General features: G+C 39.4%; 2 protein-coding genes, 2 long non-coding RNA genes and 1 other non-coding gene across 6 annotated transcripts; 2 read left to right on the plus strand and 3 right to left on the minus strand.

Annotated features, from left to right (window-relative positions):
* Positions 1-240: 240 nt before the first annotated feature.
* On the minus strand, positions 241-7,984 carry LOC131333179 (DUF21 domain-containing protein At1g47330). Of its 2 annotated transcripts, none has more exons than XM_058367547.1 (12): positions 7,689-7,984; positions 6,029-6,105; positions 5,868-5,951; positions 5,673-5,786; positions 5,184-5,270; positions 4,900-5,039; positions 4,728-4,815; positions 4,051-4,124; positions 3,337-3,449; positions 2,128-2,387; positions 1,218-1,264; positions 241-684 (listed from the first exon to the last, which is right to left on the minus strand). In XM_058367547.1, exons 1-12 carry the CDS (start codon positions 7,864-7,866, stop codon positions 540-542), a joined length of 1,407 nt encoding a protein of 468 aa, XP_058223530.1. In that variant the 5' UTR covers positions 7,867-7,984; the 3' UTR covers positions 241-539. The 2 variants fall into 2 exon arrangements, with proteins under 2 accessions (XP_058223530.1, XP_058223531.1); XM_058367548.1 differs by having other exon boundaries at positions 2,128-2,363; positions 3,334-3,449; positions 7,689-7,979.
* On the minus strand, positions 2,870-2,977 carry LOC131334929 (small nucleolar RNA snoR100). Its single transcript, XR_009202331.1, has one exon. It is a non-coding gene; the product is annotated as a small nucleolar RNA snoR100 (small nucleolar RNA).
* On the plus strand, positions 6,633-7,355 carry LOC131333180 (uncharacterized). The gene is made up of 2 exons (XR_009201745.1): positions 6,633-6,774; positions 7,070-7,355. It is a non-coding gene; the product is annotated as an uncharacterized LOC131333180 (long non-coding RNA).
* Positions 7,985-11,148: 3,164 nt separating the features above from the next.
* On the minus strand, positions 11,149-12,767 carry LOC131332436 (uncharacterized). Its single transcript, XR_009201664.1, has 3 exons — positions 12,627-12,767; positions 12,386-12,546; positions 11,149-11,999 (listed from the first exon to the last, which is right to left on the minus strand). It is a non-coding gene; the product is annotated as an uncharacterized LOC131332436 (long non-coding RNA).
* On the plus strand, positions 12,546-14,715 carry LOC131332434 (uncharacterized). Its single transcript, XM_058366653.1, has 2 exons — positions 12,546-12,933; positions 13,892-14,715. Exons 1-2 carry the CDS (start codon positions 12,570-12,572, stop codon positions 14,506-14,508), a joined length of 981 nt encoding a protein of 326 aa, XP_058222636.1. The 5' UTR covers positions 12,546-12,569; the 3' UTR covers positions 14,509-14,715.
* The last annotated feature ends 671 nt before the right edge of the window (positions 14,716-15,386 follow it).

The raw sequence follows: 15,386 nt of genomic DNA on the forward strand, positions 1-15,386 counted from the left end.
TGCCTCATAGTGATTTTAGGGATCAATGCCCCAATAAATATAAACCTTCCGATCGTAAAGTACGTCAATTACAGTTGGATCAAATAAACTCACAAAAAGTAATGTGAGCTTGCAAGAGAAGAAGAAGAAGATGGTTTTGTGACAATTCCACTAAAAATCATCAATTTACTCATCACAGACATCAGGGCAAAAATCAGGGGACAAAAGGGAGGAAAACACCACCAGCCATCCACAGGGACAATTCTTAAAGAGACAAAATCGATACATACATCACTGGGAGGGTATTCGTAAATAGGTGATTACAACAGATACTTCACAGCAATCTACAAACTACAAAATATTTAAAGCCAAGTGTGCAAACAACCACCTTCTTTGAACTCTATTGAAGCAAATCTGCAATAGAACTGCATCCTCAGCTTGTGTGTTCTTTATAAAGCCAGTTTTTCAGTTTAGATACTATCATACAAAGAACAAAGAGTATAACTATTTCATTAACAGGCCGCCATCTGGAATTTTGGGGTTTGCAAAGGATGAAACTGTTATTGTGAAGTATCGGTGGAAACAGGATGAGTAGGAGGAGAAGGCCGAGGTGGTGAAGCTTCAGGGCTAGAAGTGACCGGCGAATGCTGTGGCGAGCTCTGATCGGGAGACTTTTCTTGGGGTGCATGCATGTTGACCTTTATCCTGCATTACAAAGCAATGTCAATTCATTTTACGCCTGTAATTATTATTTCTCTACTTGGTTTGATGGCCTGGTCCCCAGTTTGATAGCTATTCACGTATGTTATATGGACTCCAATATGTGTGTGTATCCAGCTATCGGGTTAATCTAATTGTTATGTAAAGGAAATGGAGACGTGAGAAATTTTTCTTTACATTTCTTAATGCACTTGTCCTATTTGTTTTAGCATAAACGGGTCCTGAAGCATTCTCGGACCATATGATGACCTATGGTAAACGCGAATTATAAACATGGTTTCTAGGTGAATGTCAATATTGTACATATATCAGATACCCGCATCTGCCAAACACTCGATGCTCAAAGTACGAGTCCATATACGTAGCACTCAGTAAGACATGCCAAATCAAAGTTCAACGGGATATTCCTGTGTTTCACTGAAAACAGGAGTGGCAGAGACCGAGCCCATCCAATACGAGCTTTGTGTGCAAGAGGTAAATTTACACGAAGGTAGTAAGAAACACCAGAAAAGTTTTACCTGTTGTGTATGTTTACATATTCATCAGTCTCATCCAATATCTCCTCCTGAACAAGAGAACATGTGCAAAATGAGATAGGCTGGTATGAGTCGTATGACTATAAAACAATTTAGCAAGTGTTATTTCAAGTAGCGTTACTAAATCCAGATAGGATGTTCAGCGATTGGGAGGGTCTGTTGCAATCCACATCTTACATACTGTTCACTTCAAGATGATTACAACGATGAAAAAAGCAGAGATGGATTTAAGGGGGAAGGCATGGAAAGAGCTTTAGAAGTATCCCATAACAGTATGAAACGTGAAATAATAACAATATCATCACAGACATCTCGGAAAGGAGAAAAAGTAAACCAGTGTTGGAGAAGATTAAGAGAAAAAGGTGGCTGAAAGAGCCAAACCTAGGATTGCAGTTCCCTATTTCACAGTCAACCAGACCAAATCACATGAAAGATACTCGCTTCCTCTAAATTAAGAACTGTCTTAAGAAGCACCCCTCAGTTTTTTCATCTCTGCAGATATTTGAAGCCCTCGGATTGATATCTGCAGCAGCATCCTCAAACTGGAGCTCACACATTTTGCACATCCACCATTCTGGTAGAATGAACCAGAAAGGTCTGGTCCATTCAGCCTGCCCTATTGATTTAAAGGGTAGACTTGAATTAAAAAAACTACCCCCAGCTTAGTCCCCATAAAAGGGAAACTTGGAAGCGTAAATTGGGTATAGACCTAGCCTTTTCCATATACGCACAAAGGGGCTGGCCTCAGGCAGATCTTGATCATGATGATTAATGATTATTATTCTTGCCGAATTAATCGTCACTCTGACATTTATGTACGGAATATTACCAAGCAATATTGGATTTGAAACCACAGCAAATCTATTTATACATTGGGACCATGTCTGCATACCTGAAGAAGCTCTTCAATGACATCCTCCATTGTGATAACTCCGACAACCACTTGACTGGGAGGGAAAACAGGAATAGGAGTATTCACCACATCTAAAATGCAGAATGAACAACCTTTGTGCCGCTTAAATTTAGGAGTAGGTGGGGGACTTCTCATCTTCTGTTGATCGCCATCACTCTTAGCCATGGCCTCAGCATCATGTGACTCAAATTTCATCCCCAGATTCTCAATACCAGCACCAGGATCCGTCTCATTATCGACTGATGAGGAACGAGGTAAAGCAGACACACATTTCTTTTTTAAGTAAGGGGGGAAAACCACAAAAACTCAACTGGAAGTTTAAATCATGAATCTTGATGCACGCGCACAGGGAAATGATAAGAGCATCAGTAGTTAAAGCATCGATTGTCAGAATTTATGCGGCTTAATCCCAAAGATAGGAAAAAAGAATGCAAATACAAAAGGATTTGAAGAAAGCTTAAATGAAGTATAAGGACATCCAAAGGAACACGTTTAGAAGTACAAACATTTCAAACTTTGAAAACAGTGATTGTCAAAAACAGTTGCAAGACAGATACAAACAAACAATAACAGAACCCATCTAGTCCCCAATCATTAGGGGTATGGGCGGGGGAGGATTGGAGTCAGGCCTAACCTTTGGCATTATACGCACAAAGTGGTTGCTCTCAGAATACCACTAAAACAGCCCCCCATACCTCCGAGATACGAGAAGCTAAAGGGACGTTTTGCTGCGAAACCATGCCCCCAAATCAAAGCCGAAAGGCATCAGAGATGGCAGGCCTAGAGACCCAAATCAATTTTTGTGCACATTACTGTGCTTCATTTATAGTCCAGAGCATCGAAAAGCACAACAATTGCAAGACAGATATTTGTAATTAAATCTTAATGGAACAAACAAAGTTGGGATGGATAGGATTAACAACAAATTCTGATTGAGAAATTTTCCATATATCCTATGATATTTGACTGAAGAAGGTATCGTGGAAAGTATATAATTTCACCCTTAGAAGTAGAACTTGTTAAAGCATCCAACTCAATACCAATTGGCAATGAGTGGAGAGGCCGCCCAGGCTCATATACTAAGTTTGGAGGTTCTATTTAACCAATGTGGGACAAGCTCTAACAGAACTCTTTAGGAAACTAAAATTAGACATGGGGAAAAGTACATAAAAGATTCCAAATGTTTACCTTCTCTAGCTTTCTTTGGAGGCTCATTCTGGTCTTCGTAGACAACAGCAATGTGGCTGTGACCCTTCTGAAATTCATTCAGAATATCATACAGAGGCATTTTCTCCGAAACCCTGAAGAATGCATAAGAAAAGGCACACACAAGGACGATAAGCTTCTCTTTCTGACAACTTTAAATATATGCAAACAGATGGATACACATTTGTGGACTTAATACACATTTCTGAGCAGCAACTGCATCATAGTATGTATTGTATTATACCCAGGAGCATATTGTATATAGAATATGCTTGCAAACTACAACTTAATGTAATATCGGCACGAAATAGAGATATGATGGGTTATGCATAACATCTCATTGTCCAGACTAATCAACTAGTTGATTCAAGATACTGACCGAATAATATTACTCGTGCAAATTACTGCAACTTACTATGCACCTCATTCTAAAAGCCCAAAACTTCAAATATGACTGAAGACACTATTGGTTCAATTGCAGGTTGGTAAACGCAACATAGTAATAATAGGCATGATGAAATCCTACACCTGAATGTGCAATTCTCAACTCACAAAAGCAATGCTATCTGACCTAGACAGGCCAAGAAACTCTTTCACTACACCCTGCTCTCTAAAGAAACACATAGATTGTACTAAATGAAAAGCAAGAGTAACTACTATCTAAAAAAGTGCACAAGAAACGAGAATCATCCTCACCGAGGAATTTTTCGTATTAACATTTTCCTGAGTGGAAGCGCACCTTTTGGGCCCACTGCTAACAGATTTTTAACCTACAGATGTAAGAAATAGTAAATTTAGTCCACATAGAAACCATGAATAACAGAAAACACCATCTATGAAACCCATGGGTAAAGAGGGACATGCAAGGACTAACCATGTTATTTCACATGAAACAAACGTGTACGATCAGAATTTCAATCTACCATTTAAGAGGTCTCTTTTTATTTTCGGGAAGTACCACTTGAGAGGTATCAATTAGTTAAGTCCATTTATATTTCACGATATTAAATTGATTCATCTAACGAAAGCATACCAAAGCAGGATCATATAAACAAGTCTAAATCGGGCAAAGTGATTCCTACATTTTTACTTTGATCAGTGTTATGCCAACATGAGATCAAAGATATACAGTTTTTGCTTGTAAGGTATGTCGAGGAGCAAAATCAAGGCTTAGTGGGTGAGTAAAAAAATGATAAGGCCCTAAACAACATCCTTACAGTTGATTTACTTGTTATAAAGGACCGATTCAAAGCTTGAGATAAACATTTGCTATGCTAAAGGAAATTCCCGGGTTTTAATACAAGGAAATGAACAATGTATGTAGCTTTACTTGCGCACGTATCAGACGTAACATGCAGAAGAAAAATAATTACCAGGACAAGACCAATAATATTAGTTGGATTTCCAGCATAAACAGGAACTCTACTATGACCCATTGTCATTATTGCATTCAGCGTCTCCCTAAGCAGATAGATAAAGAAACGTTAGAAAACAAAAGTAATGTGCAAGTTGTGATGGGGGATTAAACAAGCAGCCATAACCCACAAATTAAGAGTTGCATCCAGATCAAGGGAAAATGCCTTCGATATGGGGGTCATGGCATCTTTTGCTGTCTTTTCCGTCAATTCAAGTGCCCCGGCGATGATAGTTGTCTCATCATGTGTTAAGTCTCCGCCTTTCCCAGCCTAATATGTGAAAAGCATACACATCAGAGTTCACTTTCTAATAGGACTAAAGTCGAAAGGTTGATGATCTGCTAATAAAATAGATGAAACAGAAAAAAGTGTAAAATGAGTACTGTTAATGGGAGTCAAAGCAAAATAGAGTACCTCATTGCCATGAAAATTCACAAATGTCTTAAGCTCTGCTCTGCGTAGAAGAACACTGTGTCCCTTACCCAGCATCCAGTCCAAAACCTAGATATAATGTCAACCGATAGGTGATGATGAGAAGAAGACTTGCTAGCTCAACCAAGAAGAAAACAGACACAACTATGGTTTCATATCTCTCAAAAAGGATTGAGAAAGATAAACGGAAAACATGATTCACGCATCACACATTCTAGAATTAGAAGGAGAGAAAAAGGGAAAAGATTAGAAGCAAAAGAAAAAAAGCTCAGCTCCACTCGAATAATTTTTATGCTGCAACCTTTTCCACATTTCCCTACAATCTAAAATTAAAAAATTGTGAAATTCAGCTTTCCATTCAATTTCCAATGAAAAGAATCCACCCGTTGAACCAAACTCCATATTCAGAAAGTCTTGTACAAATACATACTAACCATATCAACAATTTATCACTAGTTTAAGCATCTATACCTTACTAATCGGATAAGCAACAGGAAAGAACGCCCAGAGTAGAACATGGACAAGAGGTGCCATATAGGCCCCGACTTTCAAGCCATATCGTGTACAAATTGCTTGGGGCAATATCTGCAGTCGGAATTAAACTTGAGGATCATGCAACAGACACAGAAATAAAACCATGGTCAATTTACTTTCATGATTGATCACCTCTCCAAACACGAGGATGAGAGTCACTGATATCAAGATTGCTGCCCACGCAGGCACCAGCTTATCCAAGAATATGGGAAGAGACTACATGGGAGACAAACGAGAGTCAGCCAATAAACATTTGAAGAGCGAGCGATACAACTAAATGAATTTTCACACACCTCCATTGCCATAGAGTTTCCGATCAATAATGTACAGAGTAAAAGGTGCTGGTTCTTCACAACTGGAAATATCCTAGCTGCCGACAACAAAGCAAATTAGTACAAAAGAGAGAATATATATATTTCCTGGGTATCCAGGTTTCTCTAACGTAATCTTTTCTTCTTCCTCTTTTTGTAGTAAGTAAATAAGGAACTTCTATTAAAAGGACGCAGAGGGGGCACACACCCTTGTGAACCAACAAAGAAGGGGAAGGTATATACAAAACTACAACCTCCTTTGAAATCTCGTATTCATTGTTATGCAACTTCTACCCAAACCAGATTTAGATTTGAGGGAATACTCTATATTCACAACTTTACTCCAATTGATATCAAAATGATTATACCCGTTCTTTCACTAAAATCAAGGGAAAACTTATTTTTCAAACTTCACAAATCAAGGGATATTATTTGGCCCAAAATCTTGAAAACTTTTTTATCCATTTCAAATAACTATTTTTCCATTAATGAAGCTTTCCCGTATATTTATGCCAAGGCTTTAAGTGGCAGCGGCCCGCGAAACGGTAGCGGAACTATGAATAATTCGTTGAGGGAATCTAGTGTAGCGGTCGTGAATTTTTCGAAGTCATTTTTGGTGCCACATCATTTCAGGTGGTTGAAGTGGTCCTATAGCAGTCATGAAGCGGGCAAAAAATTAGATACAAACAATACATAGCTAGAATCAACCGGAACGTTATAAATTTTTGGTATTACTTGTATATCGGAGTGTTAATGTATCGGACGGCCAAAAAACCAAAACCAATACATAGCAGCCGTTGTCTAAAACCTTGAGTTATGCTAAAGGGTATCACAGGTAAATCAGAGTGTAAAGATGTCTTTAGGCCAGAAAACCAAAACTAATACATAGCGGCTGCTACCTAAAAGCTAGATTTGCACAAAAATCTGAGTTGATGGCCCCGGAGTGCTTCGTTTTTTTCCTCAAGAATTTCAGTATGAAAACTAAGTTAGTCTCGGAAAGCTCAAAGCTAGTTTAAAACTCAGTTGGGGTCTAGGGGTCAGTTTTAAAATCAGCACACAAGGTGGCCCCACGCACATCACCAGTCCCTAATTCAGACTACCTCCGACCAATCACCACTCAAAACGTAAAACCAACAAGGTCAGCTGCAACTTAACTTTGATTCATAACTCAACGAATTCTCCAAATCCTGAACTCAGTGAGTCTTTCACGTATTTGACACTTCATTTGCCTTTTCTTTTCCCCTCCAGCACAATTTCACACCCCTAAATAGCCCAATTCTCTCTACAATATAACTAAAGCCAGTTCAAACCACAACTTATAACTGCTCTATGATCATGAGAGAGAGAGCACGCTACTTCTTCTTTTTTGGGTTCTCTAACACAGTTTCACACCCATAATACCTAATTCTCAGTACAATAAAACTAAAGCCAGCTCGAACCACAAATTAGAATTACTATATGATCAATACATACAGATAGACGCATGCATGTATGAAAACTAATATGCAAACCCATACGGGCTCCGTCCCGGTTTTAATTCAGCTCGAATTGGACACATGATTAATATAGGTGCACGTAAGCAAAACCTGAATTACCAATAAAAATACACGAATTTGCAAATATGCAGAGAGAGAGAGAGTACAGGCGTATATGCGATCTTGGGGGCGGCCGGATTTCATGAGGACTTCGAGGTCGACGAGGCCGAGAGACATGAGGCCGAGGGTGAGACCGGCCATGAGACCGGCGAAGCTAACCAGGCCTGCGACTATCACCACGTAGAACCAGAACGTCGACGTGCAGCAAGTCACGTGCCCTGCCATCTCTCTCTCTCTCTCTTCGGTATCGAAGGTGGAGGGAAAGGTTCGTCTGTCACTTTCAGTTTGTGTTTTTGACCACTGGTTTCCCGAGTTCGGTTCAATTGTGCCTCGATTCGATTAGAACCCGAATCAGCCACTATTTGTGGCTATAAAGGAGGTGTTCCGATAAATTTTTGGGTGCAAATTAGGTATCATGTGGCGGTATCGAGCACTCATCTGAGACGTTCATTTATGTATTGAACGGTCCAAATTCGAGCATTCTCTCTTCTACTCAGCCGACCACTCTCTCTCCTCCTTCCCTCTGCTTGGATCTAGGCCATCCAAAGCTAGGATGAATGGCTCAAATGGGTTGCTAGGTACTTTGTGGACTATACCTTGTTTGCACCAAAAAAAATTCTTGTTTGGGAGGGAGCCCAAAACTGTCGCTAACATGCATGTTGGGCCGATTTGGGGCATTCATGCTCGACAATGGACGGTTCAGATTGCATCTCATCCGAACAACAACGTATGACTGAGATTTGTTCATCTGAAATGCAATATGAGTCGTCCATTGCCGAGCATGGACGCCCCGGACCAGCCCGACACGCTACCGGTCCCTTGGGGACAATAGGCACCCTCAGATCCAAAACTGTAGTGCATAAAAGCTTTATACTTTGTACATGATACACCCGATTTTCATGCACGGCAGTTTTGGAACAAACAAAATCAGTTCTCAAACAAAAAAAATATTTGTGTACTGTGTATTTTTTAATTAAGTATTGGGAGCTAGTCGAAATGATTTTGGAGAAGAAATCAAAATTCACATGTGGATGAAATTTTGGGACTCTGATTATACTTTCGCACGCAAAACGCACAATTTATTATGCAGTTGTCATCCTAATAGTTTTACAAATTCTGATTGTAATCCAAAAATGATATTCTGCGGATTAGAATCCAAATTCGAGATAATTAACTCCTAAACACCACCTAAATAGATTGACTAATTTGAAGAAAATCGGTCGCTAATACTAGGACTCAATTGATGTCGGACAAAATGTCGCATCAAAAAGCTTGTTAAAATCAAGGATGACTTGATAAAAATGTGATCCGAATCACTTGTGGGGAATGTTTGTTATGCCTAATGGAAATCATCTCGAACTTAAAAATGTGATCCGAATCACTCAAACAATCAAATTTATCGAACATCGGCAACCTAGCAACTCACACCTTGGTGTTGGGCTGTACTGCTATCCAAAAGATCAAGCTAAAAAATGTGATTTATGACTGATTTTCCGATGTTCGATCGAATCAATTTTTCACAAGGTTGTTCTACTCTACGAAGTGAATGACTCAGAATCTAGTAGCTTGGGGTGAAACCTATTAGCTTCCATATTGTTCACAAAGACGATTCAAAACGTTCAATGTGTAAGACTTGAAAAACAACATGTCTCTACAACTCAACTTAATTTAATCCCGAGACGCATATGAACAAGTTATCCTATAAAATAAACGATCAAAGTTCAGAATCATATTTGTTGTTTACTTTATTAAATAAAACGAAATTTGTTCATATTTGTCATCTATCTATATTTCATAAAAGACTCAGTTTTCTTAAGTTCCAAGATTTTAGCAATCTTTATGATGTTATTTGAAATTTTCAGATCACAAATGATGTAATCAGCTCACAATTAGAACTGTTACTAGTATTATTTGTTAATATGTACATGTAAGAATACATGTCATAAAAATTATCCTCAATCTCGGACTAAGTGTTTATTAATTTAGGGGTTGAATGAAGCCATTTGGCATAACCTATGTTTAAAGAAATAAACAATAAAATTCAAAGAATACAAGACTACCCTTCTGACGTGTACAAGTCCCCCATGACTCGCACACTCTAGGGTGATTGCCGAATTTTTACATTTTATTACAAGATTGGTTCTAGAAATTAAATCTAAATGTATTAAAAATGATATTTCTCTTTCTTAGTCATATAAAATAAGAAGCTTTAAAAGTTGTCCAAACTAAAAAAATAAAAGTTGTAACAACTTGCACAACTTGTGAAGTACCTGAATTCGAGCTCGTCCATCACACTCGTTGTAACTTTCAGCACAAGACAAGTATAACAATCAAGTTAACAACTACAAAAAAGGAAAGTTTACAACTCAAGTGTTGGGCAAGCTGACACACAATCTAATTCTGGAGGATCCACACCACCGTCCACTCGCAAGGTCCCAATTAAAGTTAGAACAAAAACCCTGATAGATTGATAACAAAGCTTTGCAAAATTGCCTTTAACTCTCACTCTTCATAATTCATCTATTAAGTATGGGGGATTTATAATAAGAAAAAGGAATAGTGTTTAAGTTTACGAAGAATGATTTTTACACTCCACCTTCTAAAAAATCACTCTGAGATTTATCTTTCAGTGTTTAAAATCACGCCAACATAATTTCCAATAAATAAATAAATAAATAAAAAGAGTAAAATTTAAGTGTAATTAAACAAAAGTAAAATTGCTGATATCATTTTCAACTGGAGTATAATTTCTGCAACCATAGCATATGCTATGGTGGGCCACCCTAACAAGATTTGGTTATTGGCTTATGGGACCACGTACGTATTGAAGAAAGAATGAATCGCAACTACCAGTGGCGTTTCCGATTTTCTTTATAAATTTTTTTTTGGTTCCGATTGGTTAGTGAATTTACCCTCAATTGACCAGGATTTAATTTTTGGGATTATGCGGCAAGAAATTATTTTCTTGCCACATGATAGTGTGCGTAAACTGACCCGAACACCCCTAATCTTCGCACTGGAAAATTATAGAAAAAATAAATGGTTTCGGATGCCCCATTTACATTCCCATGCCAAGTTGAGGCTGAGGAGTAACAAACACGTGAAAACAGCCCACGGACTAAATAAAGCCCAAAGGAAATTTAACGACCCAATCCCAGTGTATAGCCATGAGGCCTAGCCTGGTAGGAGGCCTGCTGGACCCTCAAGATGTTCAATTTTTTACCAACCCACCAAGCTACACTTATGCTGTGCATTGTGCAGCAAGTCGGGGCCCAACGGGTCCTGGTCTCGTTGAGTTTTTTTTTTCCATTCATTAATCCTATTTTACTCAATCCTAGGGGACTCGGAGAGTGAAATGGATGCGTATGAAAATCGAACTCTGTCCATGTACATAAAAGCATAAGAGAGACTAACTGCAATCCACTCCACTCGCTCTCGTTGAGTTGGTTGTCCATGCAAAAATTTTATCCGACCACCAAGCCCAGCCCTGTGATTTTCGAGGCCCTAGGTGGGCTTTGAAAATGGAGCCTCTCATTTTTAGTATATTAATTAGTTTTTCGATATAGGAAACAAGACAAGGTGCGACAGAGTGATTGTACCCACCACCTTAGAACCTCAGGTTGTGAGTTCAAGCCTCACAAGCAACGTTTCGAAACCATTTTTGTAAAGGTTCCAAAATTGTCGCCTTAAAATTTGAAGTGGCCAGGGACCTCGTGATCCCTTTACCACCGTGCCATGCTACATTAGACTTCTTGTTAAATTGTTCACATACATAATATTTAACATATTCTCCTATTTGAGAGCCCAATTATTGAGCCCAAAACTAGAGGCCGGCAGAGTCCTGGTGGGCCTATTCCAAGGGCTGGGCCTGCCGATCAGAGATTTATGATCATAGCGTATTTGTTTTGGTGTAATTGGCAACTAGTAGAATTTTGAGAATACTCCTAAACTATATGCTCTAATCGTATAACTGTCCGTGTCCAGTTGATAGAAATTTTTTGTTCACAGTAGCGTTGATAGCCGAAGGGGCTCCTAGAAGAAGAGGACGTGACCGAGGGCCCAAAGGTAGCACCAGGAAAGGGTTTGTCTGTGACGGGGTTTGTTGAAGGTTGGTGGCAGCGGAGGGAGGAGGGAATGAAGGACCTGTTTCTGAAATCAGGTCAAAAGTCCTTATTTGTTTCCTCAAATTCTCGAGATCGCGAGTTCCATTTTGTGTCAAAAAATTTACCAAACATGAGAAATGAAAGACTACAAATTTTACCAAACAAGCTCCAAACCTCGTTCCTTTTTCGGGTAAAAGAGGAACGTTATTCCAACCTCCGTAAATCACAGGCCACAAAAGCTAGAGCTGCTGCCTCCTGCAACCAGACGAAAAACACAACAGTACTTTGTCATGATCCTCATGGACTAAGAAAATAAAATAAAAAAACTTCCAATTCCAACACTGTACTAAACGGGTAATCATTCCGTGCTCCTGAGCATGACCGCAAGACGCATCAAGACCCATTATTATCACACAATTGTGTGATGTCTATACACTTTGATCGTGGATCCTATATGATTGTGTGGTGGGTGAGGGGCGCCCAAGAAGATTTCGTATTAGATTTTGATGGGAACCACATCACAGAATAGGCCATTTCAAGTGGGATCCAGCACTTGTTACTTTTTCCACTTAAAAGGGACAGGACAGAGAAGTAAATATTAAGCACATGAATTTTGATAGTTGTCGTGGACTCCTCATTACCTTAGGCAAAGTAGAAGCTTGGACACGATTTGAGCTTCTCTCACAAACGTTGGTTGTGTGTGTGGCTCTCTTTCCTTATCCCCCTAACACCCTTTCTTCTCTATATAATGCACCCACCGTACCTACACTTTCTTCTCTACTCTTATCAGCCTTGCGATAACCTAAGGTGAAAAATCAACAAACAATGTCAGAACACCAAACATGGCCAGAACTAGAGCTACCCGACTTATTGTTTACCGACCCAGTGCGAAAAATCCACGCAGATGTTGAGAACGATTGGGACCCGCTCCGGCAGTCGGCGTGTCAGACGGCCGCCGGAAGGGCTTTGTGGAAGCACACGGTGAATGATCCGCTTGCGGAGTTACTTGCGGGAGAAGTTTACCTGAGGGGGTTTTACGAGAAGGTGAAGAAGGATAGGCTCAGCAATGCTAGGGAAGTGTCTGGAGTGATTCTCGCTGTAAGGACCATGTGGTTTGATGTGAAGATTGAAGAGGCGATCAATTCGTTTTACGGGACTGGCGGAGCGCAGGTTGTTCTTCTTGGTGCAGGTTGGTGAAAACTGAAAGCTTTTGTAATACTTGCATTTCTGTAACTAGCATGTTGTAAGCTGAAATAGTAGTTAGTATATATGCAGCCAAAGTCATCATGTCGAAAAATGCGAGGCAGGTCCCCAGTTTAATACAACCGAGGCAAAAATGCACAAAACCAGCGTGAGCACACGTGATATTTCATAAAGCACATACCATTCCCACAGCAGAAACATTTAGTTCATCTAGTTTAATTCAACGAAGCATGTAGAAACCATTTCCTGGTACAAAATGACCTTGTTTTCAACCCTCCGACAAAAATAGAACATGCATATTAACAAAAAAAATGGGAGGAATTTCAGAAACTTTCTAGGCATTTTTAGAGACTGCATTCATCTGATCAGAAAATTAGATAATGATATCTGAGTCAAGACTTCTCAGCTTAACGCTGTTAAATTCACCCCTTTAAGGCTTTCCCTTCAATCGGTCAATCCCCAGTTCAGTTTTTAGCTGTAGATTGGCCGCCAAGATTAATTTGTGTTTGAGTTTTGTCTGTTTGGAAGGGCATGCCATCCCACTAGATAGCTGTACTGCCTTTTCTTCTCAGTTACCAATCAAGAAACGGAATCCTTGTTTTTTGGCAACATGATCACGTTACGTCAATAAAGGTGGTTGTCACTAAACATGGACGTTTAAATGCAGCAGAAAATATGCACCACAAATCGTCGAGAGAAATATCTTCACGCATGTGCACAACCAAAACTTGGGATAGTGTAATCAATTCATATTTTAGGTAGGTGGCCTGTCCAAAGGGTTGAGTATATGATAAATGTGCTTTCTTCCAAGAACGGGCCCTACCCTCCCCAATTTTGACAAGTCCTCAAACCAGGACTCAGCACATTCACAATTCAGATAAATCCCAAGTTAAATTACAAGTGCAAACCAAAATTTCAGCAAAATGAAATTGTTTACATTACAGGAATGGATGCAAGGGCGTACCGCTTAAGCTGCTTGAAAGAAAGTGACGTTTTTGAGGTAGACTTTCCAGAAGTTTTGCAAATGAAAGCCACAATTCTACAAGCAGCAGCTGAATCAACAAATTATTGCCAACACACAACAATGACAGCAAAATCTCTAAGTAGAGTGGCAGCTGATATCACAGATAAAAACTGGCTCCAAAAGCTTCAGAAATCAGGATTTGACCCTGATAAGAATACGGTGTGGGTTTTGGAAGGCATCCTTTACTACCTCTCCAGCTCACATGCCATGGAAGTACTGAAGACCATTGCTGAAAATTGCACTATTACCCATACAGTCCTATTAGCAGATTTCATGAACAAGCCATCAATCACTCTCTCTAGCTCTATGTTCCATTTCTATAGTGATTGGCCAGACCATCTCCTTCCCTCCCTAGGGTTTTCGGATGTCAAGCTTTCACAAATTGGTGATCCAGATGCTCATTTTGGGCTGTTGCATGATCCGGTTAATCTCTTCAACAAGCTTCGAGGGTTGCCCAGATCACTTCAAACCCACCCGGATGATGGAACGCCGTGTTGTCGTTTGTATTTGGTGAAGGCCTCTGGTTCACCAAATTGAACCTGTCCGTAAAATAGCCAATTCCCAATACGTTTCTAGGTATTATACATGTCTAACTCCGGATCATATTTTTAGGCATCATTCTTTTTAGTGTTGCCAGTTGCCACAATAAGTACAGAATTGCATTCGCACGAAAACTGCAATGTAGCGTTGTTCGGGGATTTTCAAAGCAAGTCATACAGCGACATTTTGAATTTGTGGACAAAACATTTTTCATGTCATTTGTCCTAATGCAACTTTCATCCTTCCGAACAATTTTAGGAATCATCTGTTTTCTACTAAAAAATGTGGAACATCACTTTTACTTCTGAAATCTCTAAGAACCAATATATGCACTAAATTGTTCGATCTAACGGAGAGTTTCTTTTCATTACAAGTCTAGAGGCTGACTACGGCACAACTATTGAATAAGAGCTCCTGGGACAAACTCAGAACAAATGCTTTCCCTCCCTCTCCAACTAATGCAAACTTTTGACAAGGAAACAAAAAAGGAGTGGGTAATTATGAGTGAACACCCCACCATTACAGACCAGATAATTTGGAAAACCCTTGCCTAGAGCTACTCAAGTTCTAGTGGATCCAAATGCAGGACAAAAGGGACGAAGGTATGCAACTGAATTGGACCAATTGTCCAACACAACAAACCTTGGCTAAAAGAACACTAATAACGTTGACCAGGCTAAATTAAAAAACAAACCGATCTACCATGACTTGGTTCTTGAATGTATCTTGGAGACAATAGTGGTTGACACGTCCTCCACCCAGACATGTCAAATGCCACCATGTTCTAGTAAAGAAGTTTTATGTTCATTGGGCAATTTCTTATAGTAAATAGATCTTAGGATTCTACAGCCATTTTTTTAATGATATCATCATTT

The sequence above is a fragment of the Rhododendron vialii genome, chromosome 7a (assembly GCF_030253575.1).
Source record: "Rhododendron vialii isolate Sample 1 chromosome 7a, ASM3025357v1".
In the NCBI taxonomy this organism is placed as follows: domain Eukaryota; kingdom Viridiplantae; phylum Streptophyta; class Magnoliopsida; order Ericales; family Ericaceae; genus Rhododendron; species Rhododendron vialii.